The sequence below is a fragment of the Salmo salar genome, chromosome 03 (assembly GCF_965601325.2).
Source record: "Salmo salar chromosome 03, fSalSal1, whole genome shotgun sequence".
Taxonomy (NCBI): Eukaryota; Metazoa; Chordata; class Actinopteri; order Salmoniformes; family Salmonidae; genus Salmo; species Salmo salar.
The window spans coordinates 101,411,129-101,432,500 of NC_138293.1; the positions used below are offsets into that span (position 1 = coordinate 101,411,129).

Below are 21,372 nucleotides of genomic sequence, written 5' to 3' on the forward strand. Positions count from 1 at the left end.
TGTAGGGTAGCGTAGGGTAGTGTAGGGTAGTGTAGGGTAGGGTGGTGTAGTGTAGTGTAGGAGATATCACTGGGCATGTTGTTCTTATCTGAATTAGGCCAACAAAATGATACCAATGGAGGAACGGCTTCTATGAAGGCCTCTCGTACAAGACAGTACACCGTAAAATAGAAAGTGCCATTTTCTTGAAGAATTGTGTGCTTGCGTCAGCTGTCCAGTAGTCTGTCATTCAGAGGTCAACAAACTGACATCATAAAGCAAACATTCCCAGAAGTTATTTTCCCACCATGATAGTAGAACTGGAATGGAAACAAAGAATAGCAATGCTAGTATGTATTCAAATAACAGTGTAATCTGATCCCAGGGCCGGGATTCAATCCATATTTAAAGGGGATTTCTGATTGAGTGGGGCATCTGCAGTGTTTACTGTGAACGTTAGGGTTGATTCTAGATCAGGGTCCTGTTTCCAAAGCTCTCTACTACAGAAACTTCCAACATACCTCACTTCATTGGGCTCCCGAGTGGTGCAGCGGTCTAATGCACTGCATCTCAGTGCTAGAGGCGTCACTACAGACCCTGGTTCGATTCCAGGCTGTATCACAACCGGCCGTGATTGGGAGTCCCATAGGGTGGCGCGCATTTGGCCCAGCGTCGTCTGGGTTTGGTTGGTGTAGGGAGTCATTGTAAATAATAATTTGTTCTGAACTGACTTGCCTAGTTAAATAAAGGATAAATAAAACAGTTATTACTCCCTTCTCGTTTCCCAAGTTCCACTAAACAAGCTGCCAACATACCTCACTTCTTTGTTGAAGTATAAAAATATTAGGTACCAAACCCCTTCACAGGGTAGGTTAACTCTTCAGGTACCTCTGAGGTACCAAACCCCTTCACAGGGTAGGTTAACTCTTCAGGTACCTCTGAGGTACCAAACCCCTTCACAGGGTTGGTTAACTCTCTAGGTACCTCTGAGAGAGAGGAAGAGGGTAATGACTGTGAGAGAGATGCAGAAGAAAGAGGGTAATGACTGTGTGTGAGATGCAGAAGAAAGAGAAAGAGGGTAATGACTGAGAGAGATGCAGGAGAGAGAGGGTAATGACTGTGTGAGAGATGCAGGAGAGAGAGAGAGAGGGTAATGACTGTGAGAGATTCAGGAGAGCGAGAGAGAGGGTAATGACTGTGTGAGAGAGGGTAATGACTGTGAGAGAGATACAGGAGAGAGAGAGAGAGAGGGTAATGACTGAGAGAGATGCAGGAGAGAGAGGGGGTAATGACTGTGTGAGAGATGCAGGAGAGAGAGAGAGAGGGTAATGACTGTGTGAGAGATGCAGGAGAGAGAGAGAGGGTAATGACTGTGTGAGAGAGAGAGAGAGAGGGTAATGACTGTGTGAGAGATGCAGGAGAGAGGGTAATGACTGTGAGAGATGCAGGAGAGAGAGAGAGGGTAATGACTGTGTGAGAGAGGGTAATGACTGTGAGAGAGATGCAGGAGAGAGAGAGGGGGGTAATGACTGTGTGAGAGATGCAGGAGAGAGAGAGAGAGGGTAATGACTGTGTGAGAGATGCAGGAGAGAGAGAGAGGGTAATGACTGTGAGAGAGATGCAGAAGAGATAGAAAGAAAGGTTGAATAAAGGTAGTGAGAGGGAGAACAGACATTTGATGAAAAAGTAATACATAGAGGAATAGAGAGGGAGAGTGGATGGATGGAGGGAGGAGAAGGAGAGTGATTAGAGAGGGAGGAGAGAGAGAGGATGGAGAGGGAGGGAGGAGAGGGAGAGTGGATGGAGAGGGAGGGAGGAAGGAGAGTGGATGGATGGAGGAGAGGGAGAGTGGATGGAGAGGGAGAGTGGATGGAGAGGGAGAGTGGATGGAGAGGGAGGGTGGATGGAGAGGGAGGGTGGATGGAGAGGGAGGGTGGATGGAGAGGGAGGAGAGAGAGTGGATGGAGAGGGAGGAGAGAGAGTGAATGGAGAGTGAGGAGAGGGAGATTGGATGGAGATGGAGGGAGAAGGAGAGTGGATGGAGATTGGATGGAGATGGAGGGAGAAGGAGAGTGGATGGAGAGGGAGGAGAGGGAGAGTGGATGGAGAGGGAGGGTGGATGGAGAGGGAGGAGAGGGAGATTGGATGGAGAGGGAGGAGAGGGAGGGTGGATGGAGAGGGAGAGTGAATGGAGAGGGAGGGTGGGTGGATGGAGAGGGAGGGTGGATGGAGAGGGAGAGTGGATGGCGAGGGAGAGTGGATGGATAGGGAGAGTGGATGGAGAGTGGATGGAGAGGGAGGGTGGATGGAGAGGGAGGGTGGATGGAGAGGGAGGGTGGATGGATGGGGAGGAGAGGGAGAGTGGATGGAGAGGGAGGAGAGGGAGGGTGGATGGAGAGGGAGGGTGGATGGAGAGGGAGGTGAGGGAGAGTGGATGGAGAGGGAGGGAGGGTGGATGGAGAGGGGATGGAGAGGGAGAGTGGATGGAGAGGGAGAGTGGATGGAGAGGGGATGGAGAGGGAGGAGGGGGAGAGTGGATGGAGAGGGAGGAGAGGGAGAGTGAATGGAGAGGGAGTGTGGTTGGAGAGGGAGGAGAGGGAGAGTGGATGGAGAGGGAGGGTGGATGGAAAGGGAGAGTGGATGGAGAGGGAGAGTGGATGGAGGGAGGAGAGGGAGAGTGGATGGAGAGGGAAAGTGGATGGAGAGGATGGAGAGGGAGGGTGGATGGAGAGGGAGAGTGGATGGAAACGGAGAGTGGATGGAGAGGGAGAGTGGATGGAGGGAGGAGAGGGAGGGTGGATGGAGAGGGAGGGAGAGTGGATGGAGAGAGAGGGAGAGTGGATGGAGAGAGAGGGAGAGTGGATGGAGAGAGAGGGAGGGTGGATGGAGAGGGAGGGTGGATGGAGAGGGAGAGGAGAGTGGATGGAGAGGAAGGAGAGGGAGATTGGATGGAGAGGGAGGAGAGGGAGGAGAGGGAGTGTGGATGGATTGGGAGGAGAGGGAGAGTGGATAGAGAGGGAGAGTGGATGGAGAGGGAGAGTGGATGGAGAGGGAGAGTGGATGGAGAGGGAGGGAGGGTGGATGGAGAGGGAGGGTGGATGGAGAGGGAGGGTGGATGGAGAGGGAGAGTGGATGGAGAGGGAGGGTGGATGGAGAGGGAGGGTGGATGGAGAGGGAGAGTGGATGGAGAGGGAGAGTGGATGGAGAGGGAGAGTGGATGGAGAGGGAGGGTGGATGGAGAGGGAGAGTGGCTTGTGTACTGAGGAAGCAAAAAAGAGCATGAGAGCGCGAGTGGGAGAAAGGGAGTGAACGAAAGCGAGCGAGCGAGCGAGGGAGGGAGGGAGGGAGGGTGGGAAAGGGGGAAAGATGAGCTCATTGCAGTCTCTGGGCTGGTGACTGAAGGGGGAGGAGAGGATGGAGGGAGAGGAGGAGGAGGAGAGGAGGCAGAGGTTTAGCTACTTCTGTCTGAGAATCGATTGCTATCGTCTGCATACTGGAATGGCATCTCCAGCACACAATACTGCAGACAGGGCTAGCATCTCTCTTAGCATCTCTAACTAAATTCAAATTGGAATTAACATTTCTACTTTAGCATCTTAAGCTAACTGAATATGATTTTCAAAATTAGCCGTTAGCATTTCCAATATAAATCAATAGAGGACTTAGCATTTAGTCAATGACATCATCGGTCTCTCTATGCTACCGTGCTAGCTTACACATTTTGTAGGGAGACGGCACAGACACTCCTCTCTCCCTCTCTCTCTTTCTCTCTTTCTCTCTCTCTCCCCCTCTCTGACTCGCTCCCTCTGCTTCACACACGCTTCATCCCTCTCTCATCCCCACCCACACCCAAGGATTCTCCCTCTCCTCTCTCTCTCTCTCTCTCTCTCTCTCTCTCCTCTGTCGATTTCTGTCTTTTTAGGAGAAGAAGGGATGCTTGTTTCATTCCTCTGTTTGAAAGGACTCTTTTTGATGCTGTAGACTTGAAAGCGTTTGTGTGCTGGTTACTTTGCCCTACCTGTGGAGGATCCCGGTAGTCAGCCAGCCTCTGGAGCGTGTGTAGCCCCAGCCGCAGCCACCATGCTGGGCTTGGATGTGTGTGAGTTTGGGGGTCAGGTTCTGGAGCTTCTCTGGCTAACCATGTGTTACCAAGGTAACAACACTGCCTTTTATGCTGTTTTACCGTGTGTGTGTGTGTGTGTGTGTGTGTGTGTGTGTGTGTGTGTGTGTGTGTGTGTGTGTGTGTGTGTGTGTGTGTGTGTGTGTGTGTGTGTGTGTGAGCTGTGTCAGATGCCTGATCAGCTGTATTGATTAGTGTTATTGTAGTGTGTGTGTATATATGATCAGTCTCTAGGTGGTTGGAGATGGTTTTATGTTTGATATGATAAGACAAGCCAAAGGTAGTCCGTATTGTATTGATCCTGTGTCCTTTGTGGTGTGTGTTGTGGTGTGTGTGTGTGTGTGTGTTGTTGTGGTGTGTGTGTGTTGTTGTGGTGTGTGTGTGTGTGTGTGTGTTGTGGTGTGTGTTGTAATTGCACGTCTCAGATCTTGTTGTATCAGGGCTTTTCTGTTCACACACTCCTGGTTGTCTGCCAATTGTGCGTATGTGTGTGTGTATGTGTGTTTGTGTGTGTCTGTTAGCTGAATGATGTCACCACATTTACCCCCACCCCCCTGTCAAAAGTGATGGATGAGATTGTGTGTGAGTGTGGGGGGGACGGGGGCAGACACATGTTACACTGAGTGAATCAATTAGACGGCATGTTTTCCCCAAGGTGTTGGTGTAGATGTGTTGGTGTAGATGTGTTGGTGTAGATGTGTTTGTTCGTTCTGTGTTGGTGTAGATGCGTGCGTTCGTTCATGTGTGTGTACTCCGCCCCATTGCCTTCTGAGTGTATCCAGTAAAATGCACTGGCCCATGTGACACATAGAGAGAGACACATAGAGAGAGACACATAGAGAGACACATAGAGAGACACATAGAGAGACAGACAGACAGACAGACAGACAGACAGACAGACAGACAGACAGACAGACAGACAGACAGACAGACAGACAGACAGACAGACAGACAGACAGACAGACAGACAGACAGACAGACAGACAGACAGACAGACAGACACTAATATCCTCCCTACGACATACAGTATTTCAACCAACCTACTACTGTGTGTGAGAGTGTCAGTGTGTGTTTGTGAGCACCTGTTTGTGTGTGAGAGTGTCAGTGTGTGTTTGTGTTTGTACCTGAGGGGACTCCTAGGAATAAAGGGGGGACCCCCCCCCCCCCCCCTCCCCACCATCTCCTTATCTCTGTTTGAGGCTGTCATTGTAAATAAGAATTTGTTCTTCATCGACCCTTCGCTAAGCCCCGCCCCAGAACCAATCACAACACTCCAATGGACAGCAACTGCCGTCCAGTCCGACAGTCTGCCACTTCGGACAAGCTCATGGCCAAACAAAGAGTTTTCTTTAAGAAATAATGAGTTTAAATGTGTAAATAGTTGAACAGTTCACCAGGGGTACTGGGATTCCTGGTCTGTTAATGAAGTATTATGTTTTAATACTTTTGTTACATCGTTGCTCAGCTGGTTAGCTAGCTCACTTAAAATAACTTGTTTTCTCAAAATGTACACTGAACAACAAAAAAACCAAACATGTAAAGTGTTGGTCCCATGTTTCATGAGCTGAAATAAAAGATCCCAGAAATGTTCCATACACACAATAACAGCACTTACAGTTGACCGGGGCAGCTCTAGCAGGGCAGGAATTTGATGAACTGACTTTGTGGAACGGTGGCATCCTATGACGGTGCCACGTTGAAAGTCACTGAGCTGTTCAGTAAGGCCATTCTACTGCTAATGTTTGTCTATGGAGACTGCATGGCTGTGTGCTCGATTTTATACACCTGTCAGCAACGGATGTGGCTGAAATAGCCAAATCCACCCATTTGAAGGGTTGTCCACATACTTTTGGTAATATATTGTATCTGTGAACAGATGCATATCTGTATTCCCAGTCATGTGAAAATCCATAGATTTGGGTCTAATACATTTTTTTCAATTGACTGTAATTGTTGCATGTTGCGTTTATATTTTTGTTCAGTACACGCTAGCTAGTTAAGTTAGCAATGGTATCAATACAACTCCCATCTGTTGTTTTTTTAACCTTTATTTAACAAGGCATCAGGATACGATTTAAGAGCACTAGTTAGCTCCAAAAGTGGTTATAGCTTTGACTGCATGCTGACAGTGAATTCAGGGCCATATTAGGAATGTCATTTTACCATGTTCCCTCGAAGCAGGCCACCACAACATACCCTCTGATTCAGAGGGGTTAAATGCGGAAGAGACATTTCAGTTGAATGCATTCAGTTGTACAACTGACTAGGTATCCCCCCTTTCCTTTGTACAACTGACTAGTTATCCCCCTTTCCTTTGTACAACTGACTAGTTATCCCCCTTTCCTTTGTGCAACTGACTAGTTATCCCCCTTTCCTTTGTACAACTGACTAGGTATCCCCCTTTCCTTTGTACAACTGACTAGGTATCCCCCTTTCCTTTGTACAACTGACTAGGTATCCCCCCTTTCCTTTGTACAACTGACTAGGTATCCCCCCTTTCCTTTGTACAACTGACTAGGTATCCCCCCTTTCCTTTGTACAACTGACTAGGTATCCCCCCTTTCCTTTGTACAACTGACTAGGTATCCCCCCTTTCCTTTGTACAACTGACTAGGTATCCCCCCTTTCCTTTGTACAACTGACTAGGTATCCCCCTTTCCTTTGTACAACTGACTAGGTATCCCCCCTTTCCTTTGTACAACTGACTAGGTATCCCCCCTTTCCTTTGTACAACTGACTAGGTATCCCCCCTTTCCTTTGTACAACTGACTAGGTATCCCCCCTTTCCTTTGTACAACTGACTAGGTATCCCCCTTTCCTTTGTACAACTGACTAGGTATCCCCCTTTCCTTTCCAATAGCCTTCTGATTAGCAAGAGGTTGTCTGTGTTTAATTTCGTTGTGTATGAGAAACATTGTTTGAGATTTTCTCCAGTGGTTGAATGAGGAATTTGTCTTCCTGGGTAAGTGTTGTCCGTGGTGTAAACAGCGAAGGGAAAATGAACTTGCCTGGTTAATTACAGGTTGAAAAATGAATCATCCCCAGCTGCAGGCTGTTGGTTTTACTGTAATTCAGTAGAGAGCCATGATTCCCAGTCCTGACTCAAATGTTTATCTTGATGCAAAGCTCCAATGACGCCAATACTTGATTCCCACCACAGTGTGAATTTAGTGAGGATTTGCTCCAAAGCTGTGGTCTCCAGTGTGTATCTGACAAAACTACTCTCCCCCCTCTGACCATACATGGTATTACCCCAAAACTACTCTCCCCCCTCTGACCATACATGGTGTTACCCCAAAACTACTCTCCCCCCTCTGACCATACATGGTGTTACCCCTAAACTACTCTCCCCCCTCTGACCATACATGGTATTACCCCAAAACTACTCTCCCCCTCTGACCATACATGGTATTACCCCAAAACTACTCTCCCCCCTCTGACCATACATGGTGTTACCCCTAAACTACTCTCCCCAAAACTACTCCCCCCCCTCTGACCATACATGGTATTACCCCAAAACTACCCCCCCCCCCTCTGACCATACATGGTATTACCCCAAAACTACTCCCCCCCCTCTGACCATACATGGTATTACCCCAAAACTACTCTCCCCCCTCTGACCATACATGGTGTTACCCCAAAACTACTCTCCCCAAAACTACTCCCCCCCCTCTGACCATACATGGTATTACCCCAAAACTACTCTCCCCCTCTGACCATACATGGTATTACCCCAAAACTACTCTCCCCCCTCTGACTATACATGGTATTACCCCAAAGTGTTCTCAGTTGGACTCAGTTACAGTATAGTGACTCAGCTATAGTGACTCAGCTATAGTGACTCAGTTACAGTGACTCAGTTATAGTGACTCGGCTGAATTCAGTCTGTTGGACTCAGTCAGTTGGACTCAGTCGGTTGGACTCAGTCGGTTGGACTCAGTTTAGGTCAGTTGGACTCAGTCAGTTGGACTCAGTCGGTTGGACTCAGTCGGTTGGACTCAGTTTAGGTCAGTTGGACTCAGTCGGTTGGACTCAGTCGGTTGGACTCAGTCGGTTGGACTCAGTCAGTTGGACTCAGTCAGTTGGACTCAGTCAGTTGGACTCAGTCAGTTGGACTCAGTCGGTTGGACTCAGTCGGTTGTACTCAGTCAGTTGGATTCAGTTTAGGTCAGTTGGACTCAGTCGGTTGGACTCAGTTTAGGTCAGTTGGACTCAGTCAGTTGGACTATAATAATATAATAATGTGACTTACAGTGATGTGTGCATACATTTCTCATATGCGTAGCCTCAGAAGAAATCGAACCCACAATATATATATATATATATATATATATGTTTTAAATCCATTTTTAATTTTTATTTTATTGAACATTTAAACATACAATCTACCTTCAGTGAAGCCGCTCAACATCTACATGACATCCAGTCTAACAGACTCCCATCCAGAGAGACCCACAGGAGCAACCTGGGTCAGGCACCCCGCTCAAGAGCACATTGACAGATCAACCACCAAGTTGAATCGGGGATTCGAACCAGCGACCTCTCAGCCACCGGCCCAAGGATCGTTGTTGGAGTCCGTTGGACTTCCGTTGTAGTCAGTTGGACTTCCGTTGTAGTCAGTTGGACTTCTGTTGTAGTCAGTTGGACTTCCATTGTAGTCAGTTGGACTTCTGTTGTAGTCAGTTGGACTTTGTTTGTTGGACTCAGTTGTAGTCAGTTGGACTCAGTTGTAGTCAGTTGGACTTTGTTTGTTGGACTCCTGTTGTAGTCAGTTGGACTTTGTTTGTTGGACTCAGTTGTAGTCAGTTGGACTCAGTTGTAGTCAGTTGGACTTTGTTTGTTGGACTCCTGTTGTAGTCAGTTGGACTTGGTTTGTTGGACTCAGTTGTAGTCAGTTGGACTCGGTCAGTTGGACTCAGTTGTAGTCAGTAGGACTCAGTAAGACTTGGTTGTAGTCAGTTGGACTCAGTTGTAGTCAGTAGAACTCAGTTGTAGTCAGTAGGACTCAGTCAGTAAGACTTGGTTGTAGTCAGTAGAACTCAGTTGTAGTCAGTAGGACTCAGTCAGTAAGACTTGGTTGTAGTCAGTAGAACTCAGTTGTAGTCAGTAGGACTCAGTCAGTAAGACTTGGTTGTAGTCAGTAGAACTCAGTTGTAGTCAGTAGGACTCAGTTGTAGTCAGTAGGACTCAGTAAGACTTGGTTGTAGTCAGTTGGACTCAGTTGTAGTCAGTAGGACTCAGTCAGTAAGACTTGGTTGTAGTCAGTAGAACTCAGTTGTAGTCAGTAGGACTCAGTCAGTAAGACTTGGTTGTAGTCAGTAGAACTCAGTTGTAGTCAGTAGGACTCAGTCAGTAAGACTTGGTTGTAGTCAGTAGAACTCAGTTGTAGTCAGTAGGACTCAGTCAGTAAGACTTGGTTGTAGTCAGTAGAACTCAGTTGTAGTCAGTAGGACTCAGTTGTAGTCAGTAGGACTCAGTAAGACTTGGTTGTAGTCAGTTGGACTCAGTTGTAGTCAGTAGGACTCAGTCAGTAAGACTTGGTTGTAGTCAGTAGAACTCAGTTGTAGTCAGTAGGACTCAGTCAGTAAGACTTGGTTGTAGTCAGTAGAACTCAGTTGTAGTCAGTAGGACTCAGTCAGTAAGACTTGGTTGTAGTCAGTAGAACTCAGTTGTAGTCAGTAGGACTCAGTCAGTAAGACTTGGTTGTAGTCAGTAGAACTCAGTTGTAGTCAGTAGGACTCAGTCAGTAAGACTTGGTTGTAGTCAGTAGAACTCAGTTGTAGTCAGTAGGACTCAGTCAGTAAGACTTGGTTGTAGTCAGTCAGCTGTAGGTTGTTTGAGTAATGCCCCACTGTTGATCCTCTTCTACTTCCTCATATTGTGTTGTGTCATGAGGCTTGAGCCATGATGTTTATTGGACAGGATAGAGATACAGAAATAGGAAGTAGATCAGAGTTTGACCGCTCCAGCACCCCAGGCAGTGGGCCATTTAACCACGTTCCCTTATTCTGTGTACTGACTGAGTTAGTGGATATTTCCTCAAGTGAAACCATTGAAATCAGATACCAAGTGATTCATAGAGGTAAAAGAGTCATTGTTTATCTTCATGGTATGGACATTATCACTATATTGATGTCATGTTATTTAATAATTTTTTAAGTGGTTGCCATGGAGACTGAGAGAGAAAGAGAGCAGCTTATTCGGCCCTGGTCGTCTAGGAGACGCTGTAAATAACAGACACTCAGGAGAGAACACACACACACACACACACACACACACACACACACACACACACACACACACACCTACCTATCTATCCTCCACGGGGAGTTGACCCCATCTAGACAGGTGGAAGACATTATGTCATCCTGTAGTGTGTGTGTGTGTGTGTGTGTGTGTTTGTCTGTGTGTGTTTGTGTGTTTGTCTGTGTGCGTGCACATGTGTGTGTGTGTTTGTCTGTGTGCGTGCACGTTGTGTGTTTTCAGAGCTGCTCTGTTTTAGATAATTAACCATACAAACAACTCTGTATCCCACCACAAGCTGTTAAACAGCTAACCCCTTACAGTACTCTGTTCACTGTAATTAACCTGTAGCAACAACAGGGTGATCTGTTTAAACAGCTAACCCCTTACAGTACTCTGTTCACTGTAATTAACCTGTAGCAACAACAGGGTGATCTGTTAAACAGCTAACCCCTTACAGTACTCTGTTCACTGTAATTAACCTGTAGCAACAACAGGGTGATCAAATGAAGATCCTACATCTGTAACCTGTAGCAACAACAGGGTAATTAAATGAAGTTCCTACATCTGTAACCTGTAGCAACAACAGGGTAATTAAATGAAGATCCTATACCTGTAACCTGCAGCAACAACAGGGTAATTAAATGTAGTTCCTACATCTGTAACCTGTAGCAACAACATCTGTAACTTGTAGCAACAACAGGGTAATTAAATGTAGTTACTACATCTGTAACCTGTAGCAACAACAGGGTAATTAAATGTAGTTACTACATCTGTAACCTGTAGCAACAACAGGGTAATTAAATGAAGATCCTACATCTGTAACCTGTAGCAACAACAGGGTAATTAAATTAAGATCCTACATCTGTAACCAGTTGCAACAACAGGGTAATTAAATGTAGTTACTACATCTGTAACCTGTAGCAACAACATCTGTGACCTGTAGCGACAACAGCGTAATTAAATGAAGATCCTACATCTGTGACCTGTAGCAACAACAGGGTAATTAAATGCAGATCCTACACCTGTGACCTGTAGCAACAACAGGGTAATTAAATGTAGTTACTACATCTGTAACCTGTAGCAACAACAGGGTAATTAAATGAAGATCCTACATCTGTGACCTGTAGCAACAACAGGGTAATTAAATGAAGTTCCTACATCTGTAACCTGTTGCAACAACAGGGTAATTAAATGCAGATCCTACATCTGTAACCTGTAGCAACAACAGGGTAATTAAATGAAGATCCTACATCTGTAACCTGTAGCAACAACAGGGTAATTAAATGCAGATCCTACATCTGTAACCTGTAGCAACAACAGGGTAATTAAATGCAGATCCTACATCTGTAACCTGTAGCAACAACAGGGTAATTAAATGTAGTTACTACATCTGTAACCTGTAGCAACAACATCTGTAACCTGTAGCAACAACAGGGTAATTAAATGCAGATCCTACACCTGTGACCTGTAGCAACAACAGGGTAATTAAATGTAGTTACTACATCTGTAACCTGTAGCAACAACAGGGTAATTAAATGAAGATCCTACATCTGTGACCTGTAGCAACAACAGGGTAATTAAATGTAGTTACTACATCTGTAACCTGTAGCAACATCAGGGTAATTCAATGAAGATCCTACATCTGTAACCTGTAGCAACAACAGGGTAATTAAATGAAGTTCCTACATCTGTAACCTGTAGCAACAACAGGGTAATTAATTGAAGTTCCTACATCTGTAACCTGTAGCAACAACAGGGTAATTAAATGAAGTTCCTACATCTGTAACCTGTAGCAACAACAGGGTAATTAATTGAAGTTCCTACATCTGTAACCTGTAGCAACAACAGGGTAATTAACTGAAGTTCCTACATCTGTAACCTGTAGCAACAACAGGGTAATTAAATTAAGTTCCTACATCTGTAGCAACAACAGCGTAATTAAATGCAGATCCTACATCTGTAACCTGTAGCAACAACAGGGTAATTAAATGCAGATCCTACATCTGTAACCTGTAGCAACAACAGGGTAATTCAAGTGAAGATCCTACATCTGTGAACCTGTAGCAACAACAGGGTAATTAAATGAAGATCCTACATCTGTAACCTGTAGCAACAACAGGGTAATTAAATGTAGTTCCTACATCTGTAGCAACAACAGGGTAATTAAATGCAGATCCTACATCTGTAACCTGTAGCAACAACAGGGTAATTAAATGTAAGTTACTACATCTGTAACCTGTAGCAACAACAGGATAATTAAATGAAGATCCTACACTTGTGACCTGTAGCAACAACATCTGTAACCTGTAGCAACAACAGGGTAATTAAATGCAGATCCTACACCTGTGACCTGTAGCAACAACAGGGTAATTAAATGTAGTTACTACATCTGTAACCTGTAGCAACAACAGGGTAATTAAATGAAGTTCCTACATCTATAACCTGTAGCAACAACAGGGTAATTAAATGAAGTTCCTACATCTGTGACCTGTAGCAACAACAGGGTAATTAAATGCAGATCCTACATCTGTAACCTGTAGCAACAACAGGGTAATTAAATGAAGATCCTACATCTGTAACCTGTAGCAACAACAGCGTAATTAAATGTAGTTCCTACATCTGTAACCTGTAGCAACAACAGGGTAATTAAATGTAGTTACTACATCTGTAACCTGTAGCAACAACAGGGTAATTAAATGAAGATCCTACATCTGTAACCTGTAGCAACAACAGGGTAATTAAATGAAGTTACTACACCTGTAACCTGTAGCAACAACAGGGTAATTAAATGCAGATCCTACATCTGTAACCTGTAGCAACAACAGGGTAATTAAATGAAGTTACTACATCTGTAACCTGTAGCAACAACAGGGTAATTAAATGCAGATCCTACATCTGTAACCTGTAGCAACAACAGGGTAATTAAATGAAGTTACTACACCTGTAACCTGTAGCAACAACAGGGTAATTAAATGTAGTTACTACATCTGTAACCTGTAGCAACAACATCTGTAACCTGTAGCAACAACAGGGTAATTAAATGCAGATCCTACACCTGTGACCTGTAGCAACAACAGGGTAATTAAATGTAGTTACTACAATTGTAACCTGTAGCAACAACAGGGTAATTAAATGAAGATCCTACATCTGTGACCTGTAGCAACAACAGGGTAATTAAATGTAGTTACTACATCTGTAACCTGTAGCAACATCAGGGTAATTCAATGAAGATCCTACATCTGTAACCTGTAGCAACAACAGGGTAATTAAATGAAGTTCCTACATCTGTAACCTGTAGCAACAACAGGGTAATTAAATGAAGTTCCTACATCTGTAACCTGTAGCAACAACAGGGTAATTAATTGAAGTTCCTACATCTGTAACCTGTAGCAACAACAGGGTAATTAACTGAAGTTCCTACATCTGTAACCTGTAGCAACAACAGGGTAATTAAATTAAGTTCCTACATCTGTAGCAACAACAGCGTAATTAAATGCAGATCCTACATCTGTAACCTGTAGCAACAACAGGGTAATTAAATGCAGATCCTACATCTGTAACCTGTAGCAACAACAGGGTAATTCAATGAAGATCCTACATCTGTGACCTGTAGCAACAACAGGGTAATTAAATGCAGATCCTACATCTGTAACCTGTAGCAACAACAGGGTAATTAAGTGAAGATCCTACATCTGTAACCTGTAGCAACAACAGGGTAATTAAATGAAGATCCTACATCTGTAACCTGTAGCAACAACAGGGTAATTAAATGTAGTTCCTACATCTGTAGCAACAACAGGGTAATTAAATGCAGATCCTACATCTGTAACCTGTAGCAACAACAGGGTAATTAAATGAAGTTCCTACATCTGTAACCTGTAGCAACAACAGGGTAATTAAATGTAGTTACTACATCTGTAACCTGTAGCAACAACAGGATAATTAAATGAAGATCCTACACTTGTGACCTGTAGCAACAACATCTGTAACCTGTAGCAACAACAGGGTAATTAAATGAAGATCATACATCTGTAACCTGTAGCAACAACAGCGTAATTAAATGTAGTTCCTACATCTGTAACCTGTAGCAACAACAGGGTAATTAAATGTAGTTACTACATCTGTAACCTGTAGCAACAACAGGGTAATTAAATGAAGATCCTACATCTGTAACCTGTAGCAACAACAGGGTAATTAAATGAAGTTACTACATCTGTAACCTGTAGCAACAACAGGGTAATTAAATGCAGATCCTACATCTGTAACCTGTAGCAACAACAGGGTAATTAAATGAAGTTACTACACCTGTAACCTGTAGCAACAACAGGGTAATTAAATTAAGATCCTACATCTGTAACCTGTAGCAACAACAGGGTAATTAAATGTAGTTACTACATCTGTAACCTGTAGCAACAATGCTTTTCTAGTCCGACAATACAACATCTGATTCAAAGGGGGTGTGGCAGATATCAAAACTCTTCCTGGTAGGATAGACTTGTGCTTCCTCTCCAAAAGGAGGCTATTGAGGAGGGGAGGAGGATGGTTGAGAGAGGGTGGAGGACAGACTTTTGCCCAAATGAGAAAAGGCCAGAGAGTAAGACCGAGAGGGACACAGAGAGAAAGACAGAGAGGGACAGAGCGAGAGACAGAGATGGACAGAGAGAGAAAGAGAGTGTGTGTGTGAGAGAGAGAGTGATGCAGGGTCCCTGATTGTGTTGATACCCTGTGTTCTCATGCAGGTTTGATGGCGGATAAGGAGGAGAAGCCTGTGGGAGAGGAGGAGGACGAGACAGACCTGAACTACACTCCTCCAGCCCAGAAGAGCCTGCAGGAGATACAGGAACTAGACAAGGATGATGAGAGTCTCAGGAAATACAAACAGACTCTACTAGGAGCTGGACCAGTGGTGGCAGGTCAGTGTGTTACTGTGTTACTGTGGTCAGTGTGTTACTGTGGTCAGTGTGTTACTGTGGTCAGTGTGTTACTGTGTTACTGTGGTCAGTGTGTGTTACTGTGTTACTGTGGTCAGTGTGTCTTACTGTGTTACTGTGGTCAGTGTGTGTTACTGTGTTACTGTGTTACTGTGGTCAGTGTGTCTTACTATCTTACTGTGTTACTGTGTTACTGTGTTACTGTGTTCAGTGTGTCTTACTGTCTTACTGTGTTACTGTGTTACTGTGGTCAGTGTGTTACTGTGTTACTGTGTTACTGTGGTCAGTGTGTCTTACTGTCTTACTGTGTTACTGTGTTACTGTGTTACTGTGGTCAGTGTGTTACTGTGTTACTGTGTTACTGTGGTCAGTGTGTTACTGTGTTACTGTGGTCAGTGTGTCTTACTATCTTACTGTGTTGCTGTGTTACTGTGTTCAATGTGTCTTACTGTCTTACTGTGTTACTGTGTTACTGTGTTACTGTGGTCAGTGTGTTACTGTGTTACTGTGATCAGTGTGTCTTACTATCTTACTGTGTTACTGTGTTACTGTGTTCAGTGTGTCTTACTGTCTTACTGTGTTACTGTGGTCAGTGTGTGTTACTGTGTTACTGTGTTACTATGGTCAGGGTGCTGTGTTACTGTGTTACTGTGTTACTGTGTTACTGTGGTCAGTGTGTCTTACTGTCTTACTGTATTACTGTGTTCAGTGTGTCTTACTATCTTACTGTGTTACTGTGTTACTGTGTTACTGTGGTCAGTGTGTCTTACTGTGTTACTGTGTTACTGTGGTCAGTGTGTCTTACTGTGTTACTGTGTTACTGTGTTACTGTGGTCAGTGTGTTACTGTGTTACTGTGGTCAGTGTGTCTTACTGTCTTACTGTGTTACTGTGTTACTGTGGTCAGTGTGTTACTGTGTTACTGTGTTACTGTGGTCAGTGTGTCTTACTGTGTTACGTGCTGTGTTACTGTGTTACTGTGGTCAGTGTGTTACTGTGTTACTGTGGTCAGTGTGTCTTACTGTGTTACTGTGGTCAGTGTGTGTTACTGTGTTACTGTGGTCAGTGTGTGTTACTGTGTTACTGTGTTACTGTGGTCAGTGTGTCTTACTGTGTTACTGTGATCAGTGTGTCTTACTGTGTTACTGTGGTCAGTGTGTCTTACTGTGTTACTGTGGTCAGTGTGTCTTACTGTGTTACTGTGGTCAGTGTGTCTTACGGTCGTGTTACTGTGGTCAGGTGCCTGTGTTACTCTGTTACTGTGGTCAGGGCCTGTGCTGGTTACTGTGGTCAGTGTGTCTTACTGTGTTACTGTGGTCAGTGTGTCTTACTGTGTTACTGTGGTCAGTGTGTCTTACTGTGTTACTGTGGTCAGTGTGTCTTACTGTGTTACTGTGGTCAGTGTGTCTTACTGTGTTACGGGCGTGTGCTTACTGTGGTCAGTGTGTCTTACTGTGTTACTGTGGTCAGTGTGTCTTACTGTGTTACTGTGTTACTGTGGTCAGTGTGTCTTACTGTGTTACTGTGGTCAGTGTGTCTTACTGTGTTACTGTGGTCAGTGTGTCTTACTGTGTTACTGTGGTCAGTGTGTCTTACTGAGTTACTGTGTTACTGTGGTCAGTGTGTCTTACTGTGTTACTGTGGTCAGTGTGTCTTACTGTGTTACTGTGGTCAGTGTGTCTTACTGTGTTACTGTGGTCAGTGTGTCTTACTGTGTTACTGTGGTCAGTGTGTCTTACTGTGTTACTGTGGTCAGTGTGTCTTACTGAGTTACTGTGTTACTGTGGTCAGTGTGTCTTACTGCGTTACTGTGGTCAGTGTGGGTTACTGTGTTACTGTGGTCAGTGTGTCTTACTGTGTTACTGTGGTCAGTGTGTCTTACTGTGTTACTGTGTTACTAAGGTCAGTGTGTCTTACTGTGTTCCTTTGGCCAGTGTGTCTTACTGTGTTACTGTGGTCAGTGTGTCTTACTGTGTTACTGTGTTACTGTGGTCAGTGTGTCTTACTGTGTTACTGTGTTACTGTGGCCAGTGTGTCTTACTGTGTTACTGTGGTCAGTGTGTGTTACTGTGGTCAGTGTGTCTTACTGTGTTACTGCGTTACTGTGGTCAGTGTGTCTTACTGTGTTACTGTGTTCAGTGTGTCTTACTGTGTTACTGTGTTACTGTGTTATTATGGTCAGTGTGTGTTACTGTGTTACTGTGTTACTGTGGTCAGTGTGTCTTACTGTCTTACTGTATTACTGTGTTCAGTGTGTCTTACTATCTTACTGTGTTACTGTGTTACTGTGTTACTGTGGTCAGTGTGTCTTACTGTGTTACTGTGGTTACTGTGTTACTGTGTTACTGTGTTACTGTGGTCAGTGTGTTACTGTGTTACTGTGGTCAGTGTGTCTTACTGTCTTACTGTGTTACTGTGGTCAGTGTGTTACTGTGTTACAGTGTTACTGTGGTCAGTGTGTCTTACTGTGTTACTGTGTTACTGTGTTACTGTGTTACTGTGGTCAGTGTGTTACTGTGTTACTGTGGTCAGTGTGTCTTACTGTGTTACTGTGTTACTGTGGTCAGTGTGTCTTACTGTGTTACTGTGGTCAGTGTGTCTTACTGTGTTACTGTGGTCAGTGTGTCTTACTGTGTTACTGTGTTACTGTGGTCAGTGTGTGTTACTCTGTTACTGTGTTACTGTGGTCAGTGTGTGTTACTCTGTTACTGTGTTACTGTGGTCAGTGTGTGTTACTGTGTTACTGTGGTCAGTGTGTCTTACTGTGTTACTGTGGTCAGTGTGTCTTACTGTGTTACTGTGGTCAGTGTGTCTTACTGTGTTACTGTGGTCAGTGTGTCTTACTGTGTTACTGTGTTACTGTGGTCAGTGTGTCTTACTGTGTTCAGTGTGTCTTACTGTGTTACTGTGGTCAGTGTGTCTTACTGTGTTACTGTGTTACTGTGGTCAGTGTGTCTTACTGTGTTACTGTGATCAGTGTGTCTTACTGTGTTACTGTGTTACTGTGGTCAGTGTGTCTTACTGTGTTACTGTGTTACTGTGGTCAGTGTGTCTTACTGTGTTACTGTGGTCAATGTGTCTTACTGTGGTCAGTGTGTCTTACTGTGTTACTGTGGTCAGTGTGTCTTACTGTGTTACTGTGGTCAGTGTGTCTTACTGTGTTACTGTGATCAGTGTGTCTTACTGAGTTACTGTGTTACTGTGGTCAGTGTGTCTTACTGAGTTACTGTGTTACTGTGGTCAGTGTGTCTTACTGTGTTACTGTGGTCAGTGTGTCTTACTGTGTTACTGTGGTCAGTGTGTCTTACTGCGTTACTGTGGTCAGTGTGGGTTACTGTGTTACTGTGGTTTTTGTGTCTTACTGTGTTACTGTGGTCAGTGTGTCTTACTGTGTTACTGTGTTACTGTGGCCAGTGTGTCTTACTGTGTTCCTGTGGTCAGTGTGTCTTACTGTGTTACTGTGGTCAGTGTGTCGTTACTGTGTTACTGTGGTCAGTGTGTCTTACTGTGTTACTGTGGCCAGTGTGTCTTACTGTGTTACTGTGGTCAGTGTGTCTTACTGTGTTACTGTGGTCAGTGTGTGTTACTGTGGTCAGTGTGTCTTACTGTGTTACTGTGTTACTGTGGTCAGTGTGTCTTACTGTGTTACTGTGTTACTGTGGTCAGTGTGTCTTACTGTGTTACTGTGGTCAGTGTGTCTTACTGTGTTACTGTGTTACTGTGGTCAGTGTGTCTTACTGTGTTACTGTGGTCAGTGTGTCTTACTGTGTTACTGTGTTACTGTGGTCAGTGTGTCTTACTGTGTTACTGTGGCCAGTGTGTCTTACTGTGTTACTGTGTTACTGTGGTCAGTGCGTCTTACTGTGTTACTGTGGTCAGTGTGTCTTACTGCGTTACTGTCGTCAGTGTTGGTTACTGTGTTACTGTGGTCAGTGTGTCTTACTGTGTTACTGTGTTACTGTGTTACTGTGTTACTATGGTCAGTGTGTGTTACTGTGTTACTGTGTTACTGTGTTACTGTGGTCAGTGTGTTACTGTGTTACTGTCTTACTGTGGTCAGTGTGTCTTACTGTGTCTTACTGTGTTACTGTGTTACTGTGGTCAGTGTGTCTTACTATGGTCAGTGTGTGTTACTGTGGTCAGTGTGTCTTACTGTCTTACTGTGTTACTGTGGTCAGTGTGTTACTGTGTTACTGTGGTCAGTGTGTTACTGCGTTACTGTGTTACTGTGTTACTGTGGTCAGTGTGTGTTACTGTGTTACTGTGGTCAGTGTGTGTTACTGTGTTACTGTGGTCAGTGTTTCTTACTGTGTTACTGTGGTCAGTGTTTCTTACTGTGTTACTGTGTTACTGTGTTACTGTGGTCAGTGTGTCTTACTGTGTTACTGTGGTCAGTGTGTCTTACTGTGTTACTGTGTTACTGTGGTCAGTGTGTCTTACTGTGTTACTGTGGTCAGTGTGTCTTACTGTGTTACTGTGGCCAGTGTGTCTTACTGTGTTACTGTGGCCAGTGTGTCTTACTGTGTTACTGTGGTCAGTGTGCTCGGTTACTGTGTTACTGTGGTCAGTGTGTTACTGTGTTACTGTGATCAGTGTGTTACTGTGTTACTGTGGTCAGTGTGTTACTGTGTTACTGTGGTGAGTGTGTCTTACTGTCTTACTGTGTTACTTTGGTCAGTGTGTTACTGTGTTACTGTGGTCAGTGTGTCTTACTGTGTTACTGTGGTCAGTGTGTGTTACTGTGTTACTGTGGTCAGTGTGTGTTACTGTGTTACTGTGGTCAGTGTGTCTTACTGTGTTACTGTGTTACTGTGGTCAGTGTGTGTTACTGTGTTACTGTGTTACTGTGGTCAGTGTGTCTTACTGTGTTACTGTGTTACTGTGGTCAGTGTGTCTTACTGTGTTACTGTGGTCAGTGTGTTACTGTGTTACTGTGGTCAGTGTGTCTTACTGTGTTACTGTGGTCAGTGTGTCTTACTGTGTTACTGTGGTCAGTGTGTCTTACTGTGTTACTGTGGTCAGTGTGTCTTCCTGTGTATTACTGTCTTACTGTGGTCAGTGTGTCTTACTGTCTTACTGTGTTACTGTGTTACTGTGTTACTGTAGTCAGTGTGTCTTGCTGTGGTCAGTGTGTCTTACTGTGTCTTACTGTGGTCAATGTGTACTGGGCCCTGCATCAAAGACCACAGTAATGTTAGTACTGGGCCCTGCATCAAAGACTACAGTAATGTTAGTTCTGGGCCCTTCATCAAAGACCACAGTAATGCTGGTACTGGGCCCTTCATCAAAGACCAAAGTACTGGGCCCTGCATCTAAGACCACATTAATGTTAGTACTGGGCCCTTCATCAAAGACCACAGTAATGTTGGTACTGGGCCCTGCATCAAAGACCACAGTAATGTTGGTACTGGGCCCTGCATCAAAGACCACAGTAATGTTAGTACTGGGCCCTGCATCAAAGACCACAGTAAGCTGGCTGGGCCGCTCGCCACGTGCGGCTGGGCCCTGCATCAAAGACCACAGTAATGCTGGTACTGGGCCCTGCATCAAAGACCACAGTAATGTTAGTACTGGGCCCTGCATCAAAGACCACAGTAATGCTGGTACTGGGCCCTGCATCAAAGACCACAGTAATGTTAGTACTGGGCCCTGCATCAAAGACCACAGTACTGGGCCCTGCATCAAAGACCACAGTACTGGGCCCTGCATCAAAGACCACAGTAATGTTGGTACTGGGCCCTGCATCAAAGACCACAGTAATGTTAGTACTGGGCCCTGCATCAAAGACCACAGTAATGTTAGTACTGGGCCCTGCATCAAAGACCACAGTAATGTTGGTACTGGGCCCTGCACCTTGTCATCTTGTATGTCATCTACCTCTGTCTAATTGATTCATCCTGGTATCTGGTGTTACTGCTGCTGTAATAATAGCTTTAACTCAATATTACCAACAAGAACACACACACACACACACACACACACACACACACACACACACACACACACACACACACACACACACACACACACACCCTCTCTGAACCATCTCTCGGTGTGTTTTTTCAGACCCGACCATTCCCAATGTCCAGGTCACCAG

The 21,372-nt window shown here is 44.7% G+C and overlaps 1 protein-coding gene across 2 annotated transcripts in view; it reads left to right on the plus strand.

The window, feature by feature from the left end:
* Positions 1 to 21,372, plus strand: part of LOC106601960 (rho GDP-dissociation inhibitor 2) — a 65,750-nt gene that overhangs the window by 18,741 nt on the left and 25,637 nt on the right. Inside the window, exons 1-3 of one of the 2 annotated variants that reach the window (XM_045715943.2) lie at positions 3,475 to 4,132; positions 15,085 to 15,258; positions 21,342 to 21,372. The exon at positions 21,342 to 21,372 is cut by the window's right edge and continues 53 nt beyond it. In XM_045715943.2, coding sequence (XP_045571899.1) covers positions 4,060 to 4,132; positions 15,085 to 15,258; positions 21,342 to 21,372 — 278 coding nt within the window. In that variant the 5' untranslated portion in view covers positions 3,475 to 4,059. Of the gene's footprint in view, positions 1 to 3,474; positions 4,133 to 15,084; positions 15,259 to 21,341 lie in introns of those variants that run through there. The other variant, XM_045715944.2, reaches the window with a different exon arrangement.